This window comes from Sceloporus occidentalis, unplaced genomic scaffold (genome assembly GCF_023333645.1).
Source record: "Sceloporus occidentalis isolate IW3139 unplaced genomic scaffold, rSceOcc1.0.p SCAF_7, whole genome shotgun sequence".
Classification (NCBI taxonomy): Eukaryota; Metazoa; Chordata; class Lepidosauria; order Squamata; family Phrynosomatidae; genus Sceloporus; species Sceloporus occidentalis.
In genome coordinates, this window is record NW_028316987.1 from 23,063,978 (window position 1) to 23,088,997 (window position 25,020).

At 40.5% G+C, this 25,020-nt stretch overlaps 1 protein-coding gene across 7 annotated transcripts in view; it reads left to right on the forward strand.

The window, feature by feature from the left end:
- Positions 1–213: 213 nt before the first annotated feature.
- FHOD3 (formin homology 2 domain containing 3) overlaps positions 214–25,020 on the forward strand; it is a 309,726-nt gene continuing 284,919 nt past the window's right edge. For all 7 annotated transcript variants that reach the window (XM_089532343.1, XM_089532344.1, XM_089532349.1 and 4 more), the window contains exon 1: positions 214–657. In XM_089532343.1, coding sequence (XP_089388469.1) covers positions 448–657 — 210 coding nt within the window. In that variant the 5' untranslated portion in view covers positions 214–447. The remainder of the gene's footprint in view (positions 658–25,020) is intronic.

Below are 25,020 nucleotides of genomic sequence, written 5' to 3' on the forward strand. Positions count from 1 at the left end.
CTCTGCCAAAGGCCTGCAGAGGGTGGCCAGAGCAGCAGCAGCAGCAGCAGCAGCAGCAGCAGTAGCAGGGCTGTGCCGTGTCTGTCCACTAGGGGGCGCGGCGGGCCAGCCTTTCCTGGCATCGCCGCCGAGAGGACCGGGGCTGCATTCCCAGCAGTGACCGCTCCTCCTCCTCCTGCTGCTGCTGCTGCTTCTCTTTCTCCTTCTTCCAAAGCCGGGGTGAGCCTGCTTGGAGGAGCATGGCCGCCCCACCATCCTCGGGGCCTTCCCCAGTGTGAGGGGCTTGGGCCGGACAGCCCCGTCCTCCTCCTCCTCCTTTGAGGGAGGAAGGCTGCACTCCGCAGGGTCCTTGGATCTGGTCCCTGGGGCCACGCGGCGCCAGAGCCTTGGCTTGCTCTCCCTTCTTCCTCCCCTCTGGTCCAGGCCCGGCTGCCTGGATGCTTCGCCATGGCCACCACCACCACCACCATCCCAGCCCCCCCTCCGACCACCGCCACGGCGCTGGTCTGCCGGGTGCAGTTCCTGGACGACACCGACCCCTTCAACAGCACCAACTTCCCCGAGCCCAGCAGGCCCCCGCTCTACACCTTCCGCCAGGACCTGCCCTTGGCCACCCAGCTGCCCGGGGTCCACCGCCTCCTCAAGGCCCCACAAAAGGTACCTCGGGGGAGGGGGGGGTCCGAGGGGTTAGGTGGGCCAGCATCCCTTCAGCAGAGTATCTCTCCCTTAGAGACCCCCCCCCTCAGGAGCACCTCTTCTATCCTCCCACCCTCTTAAGAGCACCTGCAGTCAGTACTATGATCATTAGGATTGCTATCCTTTATTTTAGTGTTGCTGTTGAATTTTTTGTTTAATTATTTTATAATTATAATAATTATAATTATTATTTAATGTTTTTATTTTATTATTTTATTATTATAATTTTTATTTGATTTTATTTGATTATTTTGATCATTTTATTTTATAATGTTATCATTATTATCATCATTATTCAGGGTTTTATTTTATTATTATTTTGTAATTTTATAATTGTTATCATTAGTCCATGTTTTATTTTATTATTATTATTTTGTTGTTTTATAATTATAATTATTATTATTGACTTTTTATTTTATGTTATTCTTATATAATAATAATAATAATAGTTTACTTTTTATTTTATTCTTTTGTTATTATTATTATAATTTAATATTTTATTTTATTATTTTGTTGTTTTATAATTATAAATTATTATTATTGATTTTTTTATTTTATGTTAATCTTTTATAATAATAATAATAGTTTACTTTTTATTTTATTCTTTTGTTATTTTTATTATTATAATTTAATGTTTTATTTTATTTTATTATTTTGTTGTTTTATAATTATAATTATTATTATTGATTTTTTATTTTATTTTATTCTTTTATAATAATAATAATAGTTTACTTTTTATTTTATTCTTTTGTTATTTTTATTATTATAATTTAATGTTTTATTTTATTTTATTATTTTGTTGTTTTATAATTATAATTATTATTATTGATTTTTTATTTTATTTTATTCTTTTATAATAATAATAATAGTTTACTTTTTATTTTATTCTTTTTTAATTGTTATTATTATAATTTAATGTTTTATATTATTATTATTATTATTATTATTATCATCATCTCCTTCCTTGGAGGTCTTTAAACAGAGGCTGGATGGACATCTGTCTGGGATGTTTTGATTGGGAGTTCCTGCATGGCAGGAGGGTTGAACTGGATGGCCCTTGGGGTCTCTTCCAACTCTGTGATTCTGTGATTCTATGATTATTATTTAATATTTTATTTTAGTATTTTTATTATTATTTAAAATTTATTTTATTTTATAATTTTATAATTTATTTTATTTTTACAAAATATTATAGACAAAACAATAGCGTCCCCCATCATCTGAATGAGATTGGGAGTTTAATCCCATGAATATCCTGGGAAATAATAATAATAATAATAATAATAATAATAAATAGAATAGAATTTGTGAAGTCGAAGGCTTTCGTGGCCAGAATCCATGGGGGGGGGGGGGTTGGGCTATATGGCTGCATTCTGGAAGAGTTTATTCCTGACATTTCGCCTAGCCCCAGCATGATAAACTCCTAGGACCAGAAACAGAAAATGCAGGAACTAACATCTTCCTTTTCCCCCCCTTCTGATAAAGAAGCCAGTGTGACTTCGAAAGCTTGCAACGTGTCATTGTGCATTTTGGTTAGCTCAATAAAGCTGTCATTAGGTTGGGGCTTTTTGGCAGGTTTTTTCGGGTTATTTGGCCATGTTCTAGAAGAGTTTGTTCCTAGCATTTTGCCAGCATCTGTGGCTGGCATCTTCAGAGAGCAGAAAGGTATCATTCATAGAATCATAGAATCGTAGAGTTGGAAGAGACCACTAGGGCCATCCAGTCTAACCCCATTCTGCCATGCAGGAAATCCAAATCAAAGCATCCCTGACAGATGGCCATCCAGCCTCTGTTTGAAGACCTCCAGGGAAGGAGACTCCACTACACATCCATTGTTTGGATGTTGTTGGACTTACTACATGGCCAACACAGCTACCCCAGATAAGGTTATTTTTAGCATTCCATATAGTCACCGAATTCAGTTTTTTTCAAATATACCTATTTGCAACTGACTTCCCCCGTTCGCCCATTCTGTATCAACTTTTTTTTTAATCACTTAAAACAGTGGTCCCCAAACTGTGCTCTTTAAGGGAATTTGGACTTCAGCTCCCAGAATCCCAGACTATTGGCCAACATGGCTGAGGCTTCTGGGAGCTGAAGTCCAACATTTCTTAAGGGCACAGTTTGGGGACCACTGTAAGTTTGCCCCTCATGGTGCCATGGCTGCATGCATGGTGCTCTGCAGAGAAGTCAGGAAAGGGCTTGACCTCCTCCCTCATTCCCCCTCCATTCTAGGAATTTATAGTCTAAGTTGTTGGCAACTTGGTGAATATAAGGCAGCATCCGCACTGCAGAAATGCAGTTTGAGACTGCTTTAACTGTCCTGGCTCATTGCTCAGGAATCCTGGGAATTGTAGTCTGTTGTGGCACCAGAGCTCTCTGACAGAGAAGGCTGAATCTCTCACAAAACTGTAGACCCCATAATTTTGTAGCATTGAGCCATGGCCATTAAAGTGGTGTCAAACTGGATTATTTCTCCTATTAGAGGTTTGTGTTTTGGTTTGTTAAGTATTCTATTCTTTTATGACATGGGCTCAAGGTGGCTTATGACAAGGCAAAAAAGTTGATGATAGAAAAGTTAAACCATCACTAAACAAGCCGTCTTAATAAAACATGATTCGTTTTTTTAAAAGTGTAAAATCATTTAAAAACATAACAGTGAAGTTAAAGAAACACCACACACACACAATTTCAATGTTTGCAAACTTCTGCATGTTTGTTTGAATTAAGGAAAGTTTTTCAGCCTCACTTTACTAGAATTCAGTTGCCAAATAAGTGTGTGTCTGTGTGTGTGTGTAGAGAGAGTCCTAGGTTGCCTTCTTGGAAATTGTTACACTAGATGAAAGAATGCACTCCATAATTAATGTAACAAATTCCATTCCTGCAAAAATGTGTTAATGGCTGTTGACTTAGATGGCTGTGAAAGAAGATTAGGCAACATGTTTCATGGGGCTGGATCCAGACTTAAAACAAAGGCTATAGCCTCACTGAAAGCAGTGCTGTGTCATTTAGATGGAGTTTAACTTGGGGCATTGATACCAATGAGAAAAAAACATGGCCTGTTACAGACTGCCAAAATAAAGCTGCTTCGGGTCTCTTTGGAGGAATGCTATTTAAATGATGCATGGGTCCTAACGGTCCAGAGGTCGCACCAAAGCCACACTCCATTCCTAAGCACTGGAGTGCAGCTTTGGTGCAGCTTCCGGATTCTTCGGGTGCATGCATCATTTAAACAGAATACCTCAAAAGAGACCCGAAGCAGCTTTATTTTGGCAGTCTGTAACAGGCCCATGACTATCTGGATTCAGCCCATACAGATTAGGTCTATTAAGGGGTCTTAGTCATGATGGCTAACTTCCAGACTCAGTGGCAGTCTAGTTCTGAATTGAAATTCAGAGGGATGGGACTGGATGAAGGACACAGAAAGGGTTAGAATCATAGAGTTGGAAGAGACTGCAAGGGCCATGCAGGAAATCTAAATCAGTAATGTTGTATTTTGATTTGGGGGTTCCCTGGTTGACAGCTGTGAGGAAAAGAATGTTGGACTAGGTAAACTCTTGGAGTAGTTTTGCTTTTTTGAGGTTGCATTTATCCATAGTTGGAGTGTTGGATAAGGACTCTGGAGATTAGAGTTCGAATCCCTGCTCAGCCATGGAAACCCATTGAGTGGCCTTGGTCAATCCATACTTTCTTAGCTTCAGAGAAAGGCCAGGGCAAACCCCTTCTAAACAAATCTTGGCAGGAAAACCTCATGGTAGGCTTACTTTATGGTTGCAATAAACTAGACTTGAAGGCACACAACAAATGTGACTTCCCATGTGCCAGCAGTTACTTATTTTGGTCTCTTGTTATCTGACTGACTGGTGCACTGGCACTTGCTTTCTTTGTTGTTCTTGAAATTTCTGAAAGTATGTGAACCACAGAAACAATGTGCAGTGTGCCAAGCTGCAAACTATAATGAAGTTAATGTTCCAGAAAATTCATAAGTGGGACGTAGTGAAGATCCTCATCCTTTGTTTTGCCGTGTTGTAACCCAGATACTTTGTGTAAGTGCCAAGTGCAGATCAACATATGTGTGTCGTAGCCTGTTTCCAGGAGCTGCCTTTTGTCATTTATGTTGTATAGATAAATGAAAGTAAACCCACAATGTCTGATGCCCAATAATAGTAAAATGATGCTCCACAACTTTATGTCTCTTTATGAAAGCACTGGATATTACGACATGTAACTCACCATAAGAGAGAAACATGCTCAGAACTGCATATAGTGAAGGTTACAATATAAAACAGAGTGGGAAACATCTGAATCCCCAGATGTTGATGAACAATGTACTTTACCATTGGCCAGATCTCTAGGACTAATGGGAATTGGAGTTAAAATGTGGGTGGCTGCAGGTTCCTCAAACCTAACAAGACATTGCTATTAACATGATAGGTACAAATTAGGTAGACCGTGTGTTCACTGTCAAGGGATGTTCAATGTCTTTGAACATTGGTGCAGGGCTCTTTGTACATACATGTGGCTCTCTTTTGACATGTTCATTACATTGTAGTGTCTTGTTCTTTATATAAATGTCCACGATACACCACTATTTGAATGTTTATATACTGTAGCAATGCAATTTGTCTCTTTTAATATTCTGGGGGTTGTAGTATCATCTCCATACTGTGTTTCTTGTTGTTTGTTGTTACCTCCCCTTGAGTCGATTCTGACTCGTGACAACTCTGTGGATGAGACATCTCCAGAATCCCCTGTCCTCCACTGCTCAGCTCAGGTCCTGCAAATCCATGCCATGACCTCTTTGATTGAGTCCATCCATCTAGTGTTCAGCCGTCCTCTCTTTTTACTGCCCTCTGCCTTTCCTAGCAGTATTGTTTTTTCTAATTAGTCATGCTTTCTCATGATGTAGCCAAAGTATGACAGCCTCTATTTGGTCATTTTGGCTTCCAGGGAGTGTTCATGCTTGATCTGCTCAGGGATCCACTTGTTTGCTTTTTGGCTGTACATGGTATCAGCACTCTTCTCTGGTATCACATCTTAAATTCATTGATTTTTCTTCTTATCCACTTTCTTTGCTGTCCAGCTTTTACTTCTGCACATGGTATTGGGGAATACACTGGCTTGTACGATTCTAACTGTAATGCTTAGTTGCTAGGGATGCGGTGGCTTAGTGGTTAAAATGCAATTCTGATGACTGTAAGATTGGAAAGTTGGCAGTTGGAGTAGTCCTCAAACAATACTGGCTTTTAGGCTTAGTAAAGGAAATGAGCACCACCCCCTACAGTCGGTTGCACCTAGACATTTATGTCAAGGGCCTACCTTTATCTTTTATATCCTTACTCATTCGGATCTTTTCTAGTTCTTTCATGGCTCCTCTTCTTATTTCTTGACTGCAGTCTCCATTCTCATCAATGTTTGATCAATGGTACAGGAACTCTTTCACTATTTTGATTTCCTCATTGTCCTCATAGATCTTCCATGTTTCCTTTTCTGCCTACCTTTGCACTTTCTTCCTTGACCCTCCTTAGTAATTGTTCCAAATCTATGATGTTTTCTAGTATGCTAGTAGTATGGTGTCATCTGCATATCTTAGGCACGATTCAGATCAGTGCTTTGCGCCGGCCTGGCCATGTACTAGGGTTGCCCAGGGGCAGAACGTCTGCACGCCCTGCAACCCTAGTATGTGGCAGTGTCGTAATCATGGCGGCCTCCCATCTGCATGGGGGTCACCATGATTATGTCATGTACGCGCCGCGTCCAAACGGTGCGGCACGTGTGTGATGTCTCTGCACCACCCCAGGCCGCTTATGGTGGCCTGGCTGCAGCACGAGAAGGAGCTCCAAAATGGAGCTCCTTCTGGGTGCGTGCCTCATTCCTGCAGCCATCAAACGGCTGCGGGAACGACACTAGGGAGAAAGGTGCCAGGCAGCCCCTTTCTTCCATGCCTGTGGCTCTCGGGGTGTCCAGGGGCATGAAGCCCCAAGGACACCCCTTTTCTGTACCACGGAAAAGCAGCATTTTGCCACTTCTCCTTGGTCCGGAAGAACTCCGGATTGGGGCTGCAGGGCTGCCAGTGAGGCTTACCTGCCCCCAACCCAGACCTAAAAGGGACGGGTGCTGGTCGCCCCAAAGGGGTGGTATGTACCGTGACATAAATTGTTGATATTCCTTATTCCTGTCTTCACTCCTGTGTACCTACCGTTCATTTAAATAGCACTTTAGTTATCTGTACAGTTCACAATTACCTCACTATATTTATGCTATTATAACTCTTGCCTCCTTGCTTTTGTTTTATCCTCTGTGATATTTCCTAAATTTGCTGTGAACTAAGCTTGTCCCATTTGCTGAGGCCTTCCTTTACTAAAACCAAAGTAAGGCAATAGCAAGTGGGACAAGCTTATTCACTTTGCACAAAGTTCGTGTATCTGTTTTCCTCTGTCAAAAGATGGCATGATCTGTAGAAAATAATCCCAAGTGTTTATTGTATCTCTAAATTTGTGGAATGAATATAAGGAATGTAGGATCAAAGGAATCTGTATTCAACACTGTATTTTCAGTATATGTGTTTCTTTATACTGATATGTTGGCAATTGGAAAACCTGTGCTGAAAAATTAGGATTGGAGCAGTCTTATCCGATGCATGTTTACTGAAGTTAATCTCTGAATTCAGTGGAATTTATTCCTAGAGAGGTATCCATAGGATTCCAGCCTTAGTAATGAGTTTGGTAATAAAGAACATTTTCTTTCTATGGCCTGTGGTAGAAGGGAATTCATAAAACTAAATTTCCTTCTTTCTAAAAGAAAAGAATATGCATACTGTTCTGGGAAAGAATAGTTCAAAACTCTTTGTGTTTGGAGATAGATGGAACAGTGACTGCTGTCTAATGCAGAGAGGATTGTACTTGAGGTTTCTGGCAGAGGCTTTAGCTAAGAACTTCAGTGTAAAAATAGTGCAACAGTATGCTGATACCATCGCACCACATGGGGGTGGGGATGGAAACCTTACACTGCTCAGTTAGTTAGGGTGACTGGCATGTGCAACCTGAGATCCTTGTGGATGGCTTCTGAATGTGTTGTCAGTGGGTATTTGTAGCCATTGCAAAAAATGTTGATACGGGTGTTTGCAGCAAGCAGTGGGTCTGTGGAAATTTTCAGAAGTACGTGCAGGAGACATTCATCTTAGAAACATGTGTCCAGTGTAATTTTGCCTTGAATGAAATGTTGCTAATGCTTTTTCTTTCTCCTCAAGTAAGCTGAATGTTTTTTGGGTGGCTGGCCTGTTTGCACTATGTAACTGGATTGTTCTTGTGGAATAAGTGCCTCTGAGTTTCAAAAGGAGCTGTTTAGGGCAATTTGCTCTTGCTGTCTTTGTATTAGAATGATGTTTTGGTATTTCCATTAATAATTAAAGTGTACTATTTTGCATGATAGCCAGCATGCTGTAGTGATTTGAGTGTTGGACTATGACCCTGGAGAACAGGAGTTTAATCCCTTCTGAGCCATGAAAACCAATTGGGTGATCATGGGCAAGTCACACTCTTTCAGCCTCAGAGGATGGCAATGGCAAACCCTCTCTGAAGAATCTTTCCAAGAAAACCGCCTTAGGATTGTCATACGTTGGAACTGACTTGAAGGCACACAACAACATTTTGCTTCCCTCCCAGAATGAAAGACGGAGGAAGAGAAGAGAATGCTTTTAACTTTTTCAGAGGCTGTGCAGGGCAAATGGTCCTCCCATTTGTTAGTTATAACAACCCAAGAATTTGGGCAAGTTTTTTAAAGCTAATCCACTAGGGAGACAATCTTAACACCTTCTGTCTAGTAGCAACCTGCTGGAGGATCAAGCAGTGTTGGGAAGATCTATAATAGTGGATTGATGGTGAAGTTATGCCAAGGGAGGGACAGTGACCATGGACAAGCACAGAAAAAGTGTTTAAGCTGTTGCTGTTGTGCGGGTCTTACAAGCTGACAGTTGTACTGAGGCTTTGGTAAAAATAGCAGCTAAGTCTACTGTCCTTGGAACAGTTGATATCCTTGTTAAAGTGACAGCATTCAGCATAGCTATGAGGCAGACACAAAGCCTTTTGTAAAAAAATATATCTTTTATATAAAAAAATGTTGAAACACACAAATTTGGATGCATAAAATAAATAACAATAAATACATGAACACAAAAAGTACTGTAACATAACCCCCAACATAGAGCATATATACAAAATAATGCTACATGCATGACTCCCACAACTAAAAACCTTCAACTCAAACTAAATAAAACTTCCTAAATCCCACATCCAAGTACACCTTTACTATGAACACATACTATAATCTTTATATGATCTAATTTTATCTTATAAAAGCCAAAATTGATATGTTTCCCCATCATAGTCTCAAAACATTGATAAGTGTATCGCAGTCCTTCTTAATGTTAACCAAAGACCTTTTCTTGATTAACATTGGTCCAAAACATACTGCAGAAATAAATCCATTTGAGACTGCTTTAACTGCCATGGTTCAGTGCTAGGGAATCCTAGGAATTGTTTATTGTGTCACCAGAGCTCTCTGACAGAGAAGGCTAAATGTCTCACAAAACTACAATTCCCAGAATTACCTAGCACTGAGCCAGGGCAGTTATATCAGTCTAGAACTGGATTGTTCCTGCAATGTGTTTTGGACCATTGTCAGTTTGTCCATTTCATCAAGTTCATATGTCTTCACCACCCAGTCATCTTGTGTTGGAATAATAGCTTCTTTCCATTTCTGAGCAAACATAGTCCTTACCGATGATGAATTCTTCAGTATTTCCTTTCATTGTGTCCTCCATCACTTCCAATAAGTAAAATTCAAGTTCTATTATTATTATTATTATTATGATGCTTTATTTATATAGCGCTGTAGATATATCTAGTATATCTCTTGTAAATCCCCTGTTATGCACGACTTTGCCCCAGTTGTTTATATAGTGTCATTAAAATAAATACTGCTTTACAGCGTGGCATGATTGTAAGTGCCTCACAGCAATTTTTAATGTAAAAATCAAGGTGTGGCATATGAACACGTTCAGCTACCCATACTTCTGTTTGGTTTTAGGTAGGACAAAGTACTAGGGGCATAGATGTAAACTTTATGAAGGAAGAGGCTTTGGAGGAGTGGATTAGAAGGGAGATAGACAGGGTGCACCAACATAGCTGTTCTGGGAGGGTGAATCCAGTTCTGAGGGGCATGGATAGGTTAATAGTAGAATTGTTTTAAAAAAGACAAAGGGCTTGAGTTGACTAAGGGTTACAGGAGACTTTGAAATTGCTTTCCAAACTGTGTTTCTGTGAACTGTGAACTGAAGAAGATTATGGGTCATGTTCTAGAAACATCAAATTACAGAGTCTTTGGCCTGTATGAAGTGAGAGTGCAACTTAAAGTATGTTCTAAACTCTACATATAAAAGCCATCTTATACATGCATCTTACATATGTTCGTCATTTGTCTTTCAGGGGCAGCTTGCCTTTTCTCCTTAAGTACTCCTAGATAAATTTCCAAGGAAGCCCAGCATCTTGTATGATCCTAAACATATCTGTTCTCAAATAACTATCACCGATATCAGTGGGATATTGCCAAGAAAGTTCACTCATTGTTGCAGCCTTTCTTTGTTTGTTGTGGTACATCTGTGCATCAGATTTTGTCATACAGATTATAGCACCTGACAGTTGCATATTCTGAAACTTTACAAATCAAAATAAGGATACCTTTGTGTAAGTCAGGTATACTTTTATTGTGCAGTTACTTTGTATGATCATAGGAATGTTATGAAGGGTTAAAATAAAATAATTATTTGTAATCAAGCCATATTTTTCTGTTGCTAACCCATCTCTTTTTTAAAATTAAAAACCCAGTAAGGAAGGGAAGACAAAAATGCAGTTTTTCAGCAGATCTGGGCAGGATAATGTTCACTTGAGGCAGAGTGGGAGTTGTCATCTCTGAGGAAATGGATCAAACATTGGTAATGCCACTCCATTCTCAGTCTCTGGATTGAGGAATCTTTCTCAGCCCAAAGACTGAATTCTAACATGGTAAAGGTCCTAATGTGCATTCCTATGGTGGCTGTGGCCGAGGTGAAGCAGGTGAGATTAAAGGCAAAGTAGGTGGGGCTCACAAATGTGATTTCACTTGCAGCACATGTCTGTGAAGGTTGTCTAGGAGTAATTCAGTGGTGCTTATTCCTGAGTGCATCCGTCATGTTCTGAACAGCAGCAAAAATACTGAATTCAGCATTGAAAACATCTAACCTCCAAGCCTTCAAAACAAACTCAAAATCATGTTATGTGACCTTTGCAACACTATCAATACCGAAGTCATTCTTGTTTCCCTGCATATGCATGAGTAGACCCACAGCAGGTGAAGCTTTAGTTGGGATAGAGCAGAAACCAATGTGTCCGGTAGAATGTGAAACTTCAGCACCAATGTTGGAAAATGATGAAGAGTCCTGAAACTTTCTTAACAGCTCAAGAGTATCAAATAGCTGTGAAAGGCAGAAGAGTAGAAAGGATTAATACTTGTGTGTTTCTGGCACTGGAGCCATTTACTGTCTTGAAAAGTAAATTCTTTCTCTGAAGGTTATGAAGCAGTTACCGTTGAGTAAATGTGTGTAGGATGTGGCTGTAAGGTTGCAGTTCTGTTACTCACGCTATATCAATTTAATTATTTAAAAAATGAAATGCAACTTGGTTGAATGGGAACACTTACAAAACATGCCGAGCTGTGGATTTGTTTTGTTTCTTAAGCAACAGGCAGCAACAGTGACACACTGCTTGCCATTTTTAACTGATACCTTCCTTTTTCCCTTTGAAGAAACAGACCTGAATCGAATAAGCTGCTTTAACATGATTTTGAAGGAGCAGATGTATTGAGGATGTAAGTGAACTTAGCAGTTTTCCAGCTTGGTTTTGATGGACAGAAAAATTAAATGGTTAGTTTGAAATTGGCTAGCAACTGGCTAGAAAAAGTCAGAATAAATTAACGTGTTTACTCAGAAGTAGGGCTTTCATCCATTTCTGTGCTTGTAGGTACTCTTTTTAAAAATGCCTCTCATGATAAAAGGATGCTGAGAAATGATGCTGATCTTGGAAGCTAAGCAGGGTCTACCCCAACAGTACCTGGAAAGGGACTATCAATGAATGCCAACAGCTGTAAGCTATTTCAGAGAAGGGAACTGGCAAAACCATCTCTTTGCCTAAGGAAACCCCGTGAAATTCATGGGGTTACCATTAATCAACAGGCAACTTGAAGGAACATAACGCAGATACACAAACACACAGAGCACAGAATGTGCATATATGTGGATGACAATGCTAGGATTCTTCAGGTTTCCCTCTCACAACCAACTTCTCTCCATTTTCTCCCCTACCTCCTTCCAGGGGCAGATTGTTGAAAGAATTGGTGGTACCATGTACAGTGCTACCTCGGGTTACGAAATTAATTCGTTCCGCGGCGCCGTTCGTAACCCGATACATTTCGCAACCCGAAAAGGCTTTCCGTTAGCGCTGGAAAGCTGCTAGCCGCGCTTCGCATTTAAATTTCGCGCCGAAATGAATTTCGTAACCCGAAAAATCTTTCGTTACCCGGAACAGTTTTTTCCAATCTAACTTTTTCGTACCCCGGAAATTTCGTAACGCGATCAATTCGTATCCCGGGGTACCACTGTACACAGATTTAAATTTCAAGACCAAATATTATATCATCTCAACCCCTTTTAAAAGGGGAGAGGGCCTAGATATATTGAAATATTAATATATTGGGGTAGAGCAAGAGTGGGTAAAGTATGGCCTATGGATTGCATGTGGCCCCCAGGGCCTTTTTGTGGTCCCCAGGCCAATCATGAGTCAAAGATAGGTTTTTGGAAAAAATAATTGTAGAAAAGTTGTCTCTAGGATGTCCCCATATGCACCCTAGCAGGGTTGAAGGACATTTCTACCACATTTGGTTGTCTCTTGGGCCCACCAAAGATCAAAAACAATTTTGCAAAACTTAAAAAAAATGACCCCTAAAGGCATCTGAGGAAAAATGTTTTGATTTTTTGTTGTTGTTGTTGTTATTGGAGCAGGTACAACTCTACAAGGACTCTTAGAGGGCTAATGTGGTCCCTTAACCTCCCATGGGCTGTACACATGGGTGGCGAAACACTGCCCCTCTTTGCTGCTCATCTCTGCAGCAGCATCTGCAAGCAGCTGCACAGATGTGCTCTCCAAATGGAGCCTGTGATTCCCCTTCTGTGGAGAGGCATGGTCGGGCGTGCGCACATGTAGTATTAGTAGGGCTGGGTACGTCTGGACGCCCAGCCCTATCTAGCCCTAGTTTTGGTCCCAGGACGCCACAATGCACCCATCTGTACTGGCCCATAGTTGCCCATCCCTGGGGCAGATGAATACCTGTGGAGAGGAATATTGTGCATTGAAACAATTCAGTTGCATATGTTCAGACTTTGCTTAAATGCAAAAGAATGGGAAAATGTGGTAAAAGGAAGCTGAGTGTTCCTATTATTAAAATTCCTTGCAGATAATAAAAAGATGGGTGGAGTGGCATACTTGGTACAAAAAAAAGTCTGGGTAAGAAAAATGGAACAGGTGCAGTCCATTGATCCATGGATCTGTGTAAACTAATAGGAACGACTTAGTGGCCACAGAATTGAAACATAGGCATTATAGAGGTGACAAATGAGGATCCCCTTTTGTGAGCAATAAACCATTTTGCAATAAAAACCTGGTAGGGACTCCCTTGAGTCAAGAGGGGAAACAGACTGGGGGACAAAGGATTAAAAGTTCCTAACTCCCATGGTAGAGTTCTAATCTCCATTGGGTCCTCTGGGCTCATTCTAAAGCAGTCAAGAAAGAAGGAAGACTTAGGACATCGTCCTTCAGATGTTGTTGGATTTGAGCTCCTAGCTGCCTTAGCCAGATTAGCCAATGGTAAAGCATGCTAGGAGTTGTAGCCCAATAACATCTATAATGCTGCATGATTCTGGCCACCATTTTAGAGTATCATTTAGTTTGACATGGGATCGCTCCCCACAAAGGTTGGAAAAATCTTTAAAGTTTGTTTTGTTTTTTTAAATGATGATTTGTGATGAAATTGGATTTTTGACATGTAGGGCTGTTCATTTCAATTAGGGTCTTCAGAATGCTCCCTGGCTGTTTAGTTGTTTTTTTTTTTCTTACAAAGTTACAAGTTGCTAACTTTTAGTTGGTCTACAAACTGAGATTGCAGTGCTGTGCACACTGACACAGGAGTAAGCTCAGCAGGACTTTCTTCTGTACTCAGGGGACCCATTACCATACTTCTTCCAATTGTTAGTCTCTGCTAGAAACTTCTTCAAAGAAAAGGAAATAAACAAAACAACCCGGCCCTGTGTAAGTATTTTCTTCACTTTCTTTTATTTATATTTATTTACTATTGCTATGTAATCTCGCTCAGTTTAATATAACAGTTTGAGACTTAGATTTGGCAGTATTTGCTCTGACTTAAGGGATCAAACAGTAAGGAAGTCAAGCTTAGCCTACATGCTCTCCCTTGTTTTTAGTCTGGAATCCCTGCTAGCTTCAACTAGCAAAGATAATATAATTAAGATAATATAATTAATTGGACCTCCCTTGCCCAGTTTCCTGTATTTCCACACTTCGCTAATTGCTAAAAAAAGGGGGGGGCGGGCGGAATCTTGCCTATCCTTTATGTTGCTGAGTAATTCACTGTATTCAGAGAGGAAAGGGGCAGAGAAAACTATGCATTTGCACAATGGCACAACGGGTGAGTGTCTGGTGGATGGCAGAAGAAGATAGGTGTCCTTTACTACCTATTGTTTTTTCTGGACGTTGGAATATGTCTTCATTTAGATTGTTGCAGTTAGCTTTCAAATAGGTTCATTTGGACTTTGGGAGAAGCCAACATACCGTATATACTCAACTATAAGTCGACCTCATATATAAGTCGAGGGCAGGTTTTGGGACCCAAATTATGGATTTTTATATAACCTGTGGATAAGTCAAGGGTAAAACTTATGGGCATGCAACAAAGGATCTATCTAAAGGATGATGCAGGGAAAGCAATGCCAAACAACTTACAAAACTCCAGCAGATACAACTCTTTGTGCTCATCCTAAAGGCTGGACGGATGAGAGACTAGAGGGGGGTCAATGATCCCAAGACAGATTATGCTCTTGCTTTTCACCAGGGCATGATTCCTTTTTAAATAAGAATTAAAGTACAGTACTTACATTGACCCATGGATAAGTCGACTCAGGGTTTTGGGGTCAATTTTTTGACTAAAATTTCTAGAATTATACATGAGTATATACAGTATACAGACGCTGAATTTCCCCCCAGATGCAATTCCAAATATCTGTGGCTTCCTCACTCATGACATAACCTGACAGCCAAGCTTACTCATACAGAACAGTGTTTCACTTTTGTAAAATAAACAATTTAAATACATAAGCTATTGCAACTAGTACTATTACTGCCACATTCTGATGTGGATCTTGAAGAAGTGCTGAAGGCATGTGTGCCTGTCCAGTTCTATGAAATGAAGCCAGTGATATGGGATGAGTGTGGACTAATGGCAATATGTCATTATACTGCTGTTTTACCACTGCCTGAAATCACATTTCTTCAAGCAAGCTTTGAATTTCTCTATTGAATAGAAACGTTTGTTCGTAGCCTTGACCATTGGTATTGTTATTTTAATTTTTAACTTCTGTATTTATATTTTGAGTGGAATTGTTTGTATTTGCACCTCTGATTTGTAGTCTCAAAGTGATGCTGTCCAAGACATGCTGTTTTCTTACCATACTTTATTATTTATTATTTTTTAGGCAGCGTTAAAAACACAAACACAACCATAAACCGTTTTACAGAGAAGCCTACAGAGCCTCCTAATCTCATGCTGTGACCTGTCAGGGGATAGGGCAGTTCCTTGATTCTTGCATACTTCAGAAGGTTGCATTTATTTTGAAATTACATAGAGGAATTCTACTCCATCATTGTAACAAAAATGGATGTTTGAGTGTCTGAGAGAGACAGAGAGAGACTGCAATCGCCTCTGTGGTTTATTTTCATAAAGTGACTTTAATGGTCTGAAACTTAACAAGTGTGGTTTGAGGATGGCCAGTTCTCCCCTCCCCTGTGCAATCTTCAAGAGGTATAATGGATATGAAATGGCTTGTTTAAAGGTTGTGCAGTGACCTATAGCAGTTTGAGAGATATTTTCTGTTTTGAGGGCTATGTGGCCAGGTTCTAGAAGAGTTTATTCCTGATGTTTCACCAGCATCTGTGGCTGGCAAACCGTCAGGAATAAACTCTTCTCGAACATGGCCACATAGCCCGAAAAACCCACAAAGACCTATGGATGCCAGCCACGACTTCACATTTTCTGTTTTGTTTTCAACAGACTTGGCTGGCGTTCTATTTTCTAGGCAGTTGCTCATTTTAAACGGTGTCTTTACAAAAACAGTATGTTGCCTTAGGTAAGGATGAAGGTCTAATTTGTTTTTCAACTTCGTAACAGTGAAACATCTATGCAGTTTTGATTTAGTGGCATTTTTAACAGACTTTATCTTATGCGTTATCCCCATTGTTGACTATCTTGAATACCTATGTGGGAGAGGTCAGGAGGTAGGAAGTAGATTGAATGGGAATGATTCAGGCTGGTTACCAGGGAGACTGGGGAAAATACAGGGGAGAAGGAATTGTTTCGTCAGCGAATGAATGCAGTTGGGAGAAGCTGAAGGGAAATGATGGGAAATTTGAAGGAAAAGCCAGCACTGCAACATTAAGTCTACTTCAGTCATAAACAATTCATTCTGCTGTTATTACACTGGGCTGTCTGTGTGTTTACTTACCACAAATATTTTGTTTGTTATTAGTCAGTAAACTCCGTCCTGGTTCTTCAGAAAAGCCATTAAACGCACTGGGGTTTTCCTCCTACTACCAGAAATTACACTACTAGATTGAACACCTCTCCCCAGAAGTAGATCAAGATCAAGATCAATTTTATTTACAAACTTTGACCAAAGTATCTCAAAAATATATTAAAATTAACCAGTAAAAGCAAACTTACAAATATATTAGTACATCTACTGGAGCGTGTCCAAAGGAGGGCAACAAAAATGGTGAAGGGTCTGGAAACCATGCCCTATGAGGAACGACTTAGGGAGCTGGGGATGTTTAGCCTGGAGAAAAGAAGGTTAAGAGGTGATATGATAGCCCTGTTTAAATATTTGAAAGGATGTCATATTGAGGAGGGAGCAAGCTTGTTCTCTGCTGCTCCAGAGCACAGGACCCGGAACAATGGATGCAAGCTACAGGAAAAGAGATTCAACCTGAACATTAGGAGGAACTTCCTGACAGTAAGGGCTGTTCGACAGTGGAATGCACTTCCTCGGAAGGTGATAGAGTCTCCTTCCTTGGAGGTCTTTAAACAGAGGCTGGATGGCCATTTGTCAGGGATGCTTTGATTTGGATTTCCTGCATGGCAGGGGGTTGGACTGGATGGCCCCAGTGGTCTCTTCCAACTCTACGATTCTATGATTCTATGATTCTACATAAAATCAGTTAAAACACAAATGTGAAGATAGACAGGTAGCACCTCACACCAGGATGGAGGGACCTATCTTCTAGCATCCCATTTCCAACTTTTAACAGTAATTCTGGCCCTTAGTAATTTGTCTGCGTGTCGCAATGACGGCTGTACAGAACCAAGCCATGTTCTCAGTTATCTGTGAGTCTACATCCTCAAGCAGTAATGTCTAGTAATCAGCCGTTCGTCCTGGGAATTTTTGTAAAATTGAGTAAATGAAAGAGGATCGCACACCTTGCTAGAATGGGCAATGCAGAAGTGATTCAACAGAAGTATCAGAACAGAAGCCTCTCCCCGAAAGTACAGGTTGAAGTCTCCCTTGTCCAAAGTGCTTGGGATCACAAGTGTTTTGGATTTTGGATTTTTTCAGATTTTGTTATAATTGTATATAAATAATGAAATACCTTGGAGATGGGGTTCAAGTCTAAACACAACATTTATTTATGCTGCCTATATTCCTTATACACATATCCTGAAGGTAATTTTGAACACAATATTTTTAATACATTTGTGCATGAAACAAAGTCTGTGTACACTGAGCCATCAGAAAGCAAAGGTGTCACTATCTCAGTCACCCATGTGGACAGTTTTGGATTTTGGAGTGTTTTGGATTTTGGAATTCCAGATAAGGGATACCCAGCCTATATAAATGTTGCATCAGTTGTTGTGTAACAAATGGATGCTTTCCAGCCTCTTTTTAAAAATGTTGTGTGTTGTTATTCCATTTTTCCTGTGAATTTCATTGGGTGTTATCTGGGTTTTTAAAGTTTCATATCCTGGATTTGTTTGTTTGTTTTACCTTTTAGTGAAACAGGTCTCCACAACAGTGAAGCTAAGAAACCAAACTAGAAAAAAAGCTTTCATGTTTAATCACAATCTGCCATGCAAACATGGTTTTTAATGGTAGTATGAATGAGTGTAGTTGTTCTAATATTTACTTGTCTTGATCTCTCTTTTGAAGTACTTCTCCACACCCCCATGTGGTATGTGTAATATATATCCCAAGGTAGTTTTTCCTAACATTGACACTAAGCTGAAAGTGTAGAAGGGTTTAGGGCAAGACTGGTGAACAGCCCTAGGAATGGTAGGCTAATGCATTATATTCTGTAGCTCAGATGCAGATGGAGCAGTTTGAGATCTTCGTGTCTTTTATGCCTGATTGTAGAATTCAGACTACCTTACTGCTTAGACTTACAGTCTTTTTCACATAAAGACCAATGTTAGAAACATTCTGGATTTGGGAAGGGAATCAGGCTGTGAGGTCTAGCCCAGCTATGATCTGCCATTGTAAGAAATGCACCATAGTCCAAGAGATTCAAGGTACAAGGACACTATTGCCAATGTTAGGGCCATTACTAAGGTCTAAGTAATGAGGCCCTTCACTGTACTTTCTACGGAGCTCTCTGAAGAGCATTATGTTTGTTTTTCACACTTCCAGATGACACCGAAGACAGGGAAATGGATAGCTAATACACCAGAGTACAGGATAAGAAATCATCATGATCTTGATGGATTGGAGAGCTGGACCATAATTTTTTAAAAAAGAATTTCAACAGGGATAAATCTAATCTTATCTAGGCAGGAACAATGAAATGCTCAAATACAGGATGTGTGACATCCTGCTAGAAAACAGTACATGTGAAAAGGATCTAGGGTTAGAAGGGCAACATGACTCTACACCAGTGATGGCGAACCTATGGCACGCGTGCCAGAGGTAGCACTCAGAGCCCTCTATGTGGCCACATGTGAAATCGCCTCAGCACAGAATTTGCCAGAGTTTGTTACTAGCAAGCCAGAGGAACATGGCACTTTGCAATAAATAAGTGCGTTTTGGGTTGCAGTTTGGGCACTCGGCCCCTAAAAGGTTCACCATCACTGCTCTACACTATGATGCAGCAGCCAAATAAGCCAATGCAGTTCCCTGAAATTCTGGGCTGCATCAACAGATGTGTAATGTTCAGATTCTGAATAGTAGTCCTGAGCAGGAGTGGCTTCCTTTTGAGCCAGCCACAGAGCAACCTCCAGCCGGTTTGGGGGTGTCCAGTGGTTGAATGCCATGCACCCAAAGCGCCAGGAAGTTGCATTATTGGCCTGTTGTTTAGGGGCTTGAAATAACTGAAGAGATGCCATGCAGTAGATTGAACAAGCTTGTTTTCTGCTGCTCTAGAGACTAGAACATGAACCTGTGTATTCAAATTGGAAGAAAAGATATTCCATCTAAACACTAGGAGGGTTTGGAGGGTGGTTGATTCTCCTCCTTTGGATGTCTTTAAACAGCTTGTGTGGGCATCTTTCAGGAGTACTTCATTCCTACATGGCAGTGAGTTGTACTAGATGGCCCTTGTGATCCCTTCCAGTTCTATGATGTTATGTCTGGAAACAGAATATTCCACGGGACCACTGGATTGTATGAATGTCCAATGGTGGCTTCTGTCTGTGGTCCTGGAAACATGTGATAATTGAATTGAACCCAATAATCTTTTATGCCTTATTTAAAATTTCATGAGTAATTTATTGCAAGATACCGTCGGGGAGAAAAGTGGGATGATAAATAAGATCATTTTGTTCTGAAACCAAATGAAATGTTCAGGTGAATATAGTTTGCTGTGAATCTCTTGCAGAATCAGATGAGTCATGAGGGAGATCATTAACTTGGAAAACAAAACAAAATTTGCTGTAGGGAATGTGGTTCTTGGTGCCAAGGGAGCTTGTCATGGGTATGTGTACAGTGCAGAAAATGGTATTGCACAACTGTGAAGAGGCATAGACAGAGTAACTTAGAACAATATGTTAAGCCTCATTATTCATTCCAGCTTCAGGTAGCATTCATTGCATCCTTACCTGTTTTCCTGTGAGAACATCAGAGCCCACATGTCTTCATCTTTTAGCCCAGCAGCGAGTGGTGAAGGGGAGTAATTTTGGCAGAATTACTTGGGCTTGCCAGACTTGGTTGAGATCTCAATACTTGCAGAAGGGAGGAAAGATGAATTCATTGAGTTATAGTACTACCAGCATAGGTAGACTTTCAGTTTAGAGGTGGGATGCTACCTGAAATTAGTACTGTGGCAACTTGAGTACACAGTTAGCTGATTCTGACTCTCACTGGCTAAATTTCATGTCAGCTTTCTTTGCTATCAAACACCTGCTGCACCCATTAATCACCAGTAAATCTTCTTTTACACTTTTAGAAATATGAAGATGTGGCCTCAGTAAATGTTGGAAGAAGAATAACACATTGCTCAAATGCTCTATCATGCTCCTGTTTTGTCCTTAATTGTGAATGTAGAGAAGATGAGGCAGATGGAAGAAGAGTATGTTTTGTACGAGAGGTTATATGGTTGTGGCATTCAGATGTATTTTCAGGTAACTAAGGCGCTTTACAGGCCGCCCAAAAGGGCAGTCTGAAAAGCACCCTCATTTGCGGAGGAGCCTCAGCGGCCAAACCGCACAGCTCCTCCGTGCAGCAAAAAGAAACTGCAGCAAAAAGAAAGTGGCTTCTTTTTGCGGTGCGCTAATGAGGCCACAAGGCGCAAATAAAATAAATAATAATAAATAAATTGTTTATTTATAGCCTGCCTTTCCTTGAGATCAAAGCGGGTTACAGCATCATGACAACAACAAACGATAAATATGACAATATCAACGTTAAAAACAAGAATTAAAAACAAGAATTAAAAACACAGATTAAAATGGCACACTTGCGGCGTCATTACCACGCTGAGATGTGTGGATGCTAAGCGTCCGCTACATCAAAATGGTGGTGCCCATGTAGAATGGGCACCGCAATTTTGTACGCGCTCACCCCTTCCTAACCCTAGTATGTGCCGAGCACGTACTAGGGTGCCCGTGCGGAACGGGCCTAAAGTACTGGTATTAGTAACTTTTGAAGACTGGGAAAGTAAAGAGGTGCCTTTTGAAGGCTACAGCAATGACAGCAACCTTTTGGTGCTTTCATATTATAGCAGTAATTAATTACTTTTAAAAGCTTTAGCAGGTGGTTTTGCACATGCTGAGAGAACATACATGTTCACATATTACATTCATTACATGTTAATTTTGTACATGTGTACACAGAGTGTTGATATGTAAAAGAGATAGAGCTGTTAAAGTGTAATGTTTGGGATGTAGACAATGCACTGAAATTCTGAAATTATTGATAGTTTATAGTTATTCATATGTAAAGGTTTGTATATGTGATCACATAGGAACATCTGGATGGCAACCCAGTGCATTTTGTTCATGTTCAATCATAAAGAACATGTGAACCAATAGTGTATTGCTGCTGTAGTCAGGCTTCTTGGCTGTTTTTAAAAAGAAGTAAGAAATTTTTGCATCTTCAGTAAATGGATTACTTAAATTAAAGCAATTATCCATGAGCAATTGTCTGCTGTTCATGTACATCAAAGTAAATCTTAGTGTGTTTAGTGAGACATTTTTTAGATGGTGCTTTCCAAAATTTTTATTTTACTTAAACCATTAAAAATGTAAGTAATCCAACTATGTATAGATGCTTATTAAATCTGTCCATCAAAAACACCAATATTAAAATTGTAAATTTGTAAAAGTTAATTAAAATAATAGAATCATAGAACTGGAAAGGGCCAGTTGAGGCTCTCCAGCAAGAGCATTCCCAGAAGGTAGGCGTCCAGCCTCTTTTTGAAGACAGTCACAGAAGGAGACACCACTACTTTTGAATGCAGTTAATTCCATTGCTGAATCACTCTCACTGTTGAATGAGTTCCTTCTAATGTTTATTTGAAATCTCTCCCCCCCCCCCCCCCGTAACTTAAAACCATTTGACCTAGTTCTACCCTCTATGAAGCAGAGAATAGGCCTGCACTTATCTTTGTGGCAGATCTTGAAGCATGTAAAAGTACTATGATGTTATCCGTCAGTCTTCCCTTCATCAAGCTGAACATGTCCAGCTCCTTCAATCTCTCCTCATATGTTTTGTTCTTCATACCTCTTATGTTGAACTTGCTCAAACTGATATTAACACAGTACTCTAGATGAGTCTGATGAGCACAGAATATAGTGGGACTATTATTTCCCTTCACTAGGAAGCTGTGGTTCTATTAATGTAGGCTAAGATAGCATTTGCCTTCTTTGCTGCAACTTCACACCGCAGCTCATGTTCAGTTTATGAAAACAATAATCCCAAAGTCCTTTTTACATGCAGTACTGCTTACAATGTAGTACAGTACTGTGTTGAACTACAATGACTCTGAAGAACAGGGTTCAAATCCACACTTAGCAACAACAACAAAAAGGCCCTGAAGGGTTAAATAATAATATTCAAAGATTCAAAGTGGATTCCAACAGTATAATTAAACCATCAAACAATTAAAAATTGTTTGGGGTTTTTTAAATTACAATTTAAAACCCCCCAAACTCTAACCCTCCCTCCAATCATAAAAACAGTCAAAAGGGAGGCTCCTACCATGGTGGAAATTCAGTCGGCCCTCGCCTTACATGGGGGGATCCGTTCTGGACCCCCCCCCCCCCGCATAAGGTGAATTCCGCCTATGCTCAAGCCCCATTGGAAACAATGGGGCTCATGCATGGCGGCACGGTGGCGCGCAGGGCTCCAAGGGCGCACACACCCATTCAGTTGAATGGGACGCGCCACCCTTTCCGCCCCGCGCGGTCCCCGCAGCTTGAGCACATAAGCTCAAGTCTGTGTAAAGCGTGCCCGCGTATGACGCGGGCGCCCTGTACACACTCTTCACAGGTTATTTTGGGGGCATTTTGAAGCAATAAAATTGACCCATAGGGAGACCCAAGGACCATACAAATGGTCCTGAGAAGCTGCATGCTGCCTTTGAGCCACACTTTGCCCTCTCCTGCTTCTGAGGTCATTTTTCATAGCTAAGGTGGGTTACAAACCGCCATAAAATACGTATTGACTACGTATTAGGGTTAGGAAGGGGCAGTGCTTCCACACACCCCTAACCCTAGTACGTAGTCAATACGTATAACATGGTGGCGGCCGTTCCACACGGCCGCCGCCATATTGACGTAGCGGACGCTGTGTGTCTGCACGTCGCACAGCGCTTATGACGTCGCGAGTGTGCCATTGGCGCCTCGCGGCGTCATAACCGCGCCGCAGGAAGAAGCTCCATCTTGGAGCTTCTTTTTTGCTCCACGAGGGAGTCGCGTGGTTTGGCTGCTGCAGCTCCCTCGCAGAGCAAACAGCAGTGCCGGCAGACCGCCGCAAAGCGGCGGTCTGTAACGCTCCTAAGAGACTCAAAATTGTACATAGCATTATAACTAGAGTCCATCTGTATTAGCATCATTTTAGATTCAGATTAGAAACTAAGTGCGCCTGATATTATAGATTTTAATGGACATGGAGAAACTTGAGATACTGTTCAGAACTTTATCAAACCAATCCATGATTACAGAGCATTAAAACATTGTTATTCGGTGTTAATTTTCTCAACTGCTTTGTGAGTGGAAGCTTCTCCCCTACATATAATCTTGATTTTGGATCATACTGCCTTTATTAAATAATGTGTGTTTGTTTGGCTTCATTTGGTGTACATTCAGGCTTAAAACTATTACTTAAAATGATTTGAAGAAGCTTGAAGAAAGTACATTAAGTATATTTCTTGGCATAGTATATGATACACCTGTCCAATAATTGGTCTACAGTTGCCAGTTTTCATCAGTTTTTAACTTGCTATACCTGTGCCAATTTACCATGGTTTGATATTTTTCAGAACTGTAGACTTTAAGACGTAGAGCAGGTTCCAATCTATTTGTTCACCAGGTGCCATTTTTACAAACAATATGATTTTGAGGCAAAATATTCTGCCCAGCTAACTAAGTTGCAACTTTTATGCCCTTTCACATGTAGACTCCAGAGTAGACCCAAGACTAAGGCTTGCAGAGTTTTCCCCTCCTTATGTCCCTAATAAAATCTGTAAAGGTGCTGCTGGCAGAAATACCTAGTATTTACCAATAAACAAGTAAATACCAATGAACTTTCAATAAACTGTGCCACTCATCAAATGAGTGGATAGATGCTGTTTATCAATTATTACAAATCATGTTTTGACATTTATTTATTTATTTAAATAAGGGAGGCAAAGGAAGTTGAAAAGGCTTTTTAAAAATCTTTAATACTTTTGGTTTTCTCTCTCCTCCTTTTTGATAAATGGCAAGGCCTAAATCCAATAGTACCAATCAGAGTAGATCAGCTGAAGCAACTCTAGAATTGTAAGTCAACATTTGTATAAATTCCTTTGACTGAGTGTATCTGTTCCAGTTGAAATTGGGTTTAGGCTTGCATTATTTCACTGGAGAATGAAGAGGACTGGCTACTCACTCTTTAACTGAACGGTCTTTACAAGTAAATAAGATAATGGGTTACCTGGACAACTCTATTTGGTGCTTGAATTTCATGCTTCCCTTTGTAAAGGCTCTAAAAACCACGAGACTCCGTAATGGAATGTGACGTTTGTTTAAACGTGCACAGGAACACAACATAGCTCTTTAGAAACATAATGCTGTATTTACTGTATATGAGACTCCAGGTGGGAATTAGGTTGGCAGGATATAATTATGCATCTTGGAGTTCAGCCAGGCAGGTTGACAAACTCCTGCACTTTGGAAAGCATTAGGAGGTTCTTAACAAGGCCTGGGATCTATCCCCTTGTTTGGTAATTAAATAGTAGTACAGTAATCTGTAACACCATGCTTAGGTTT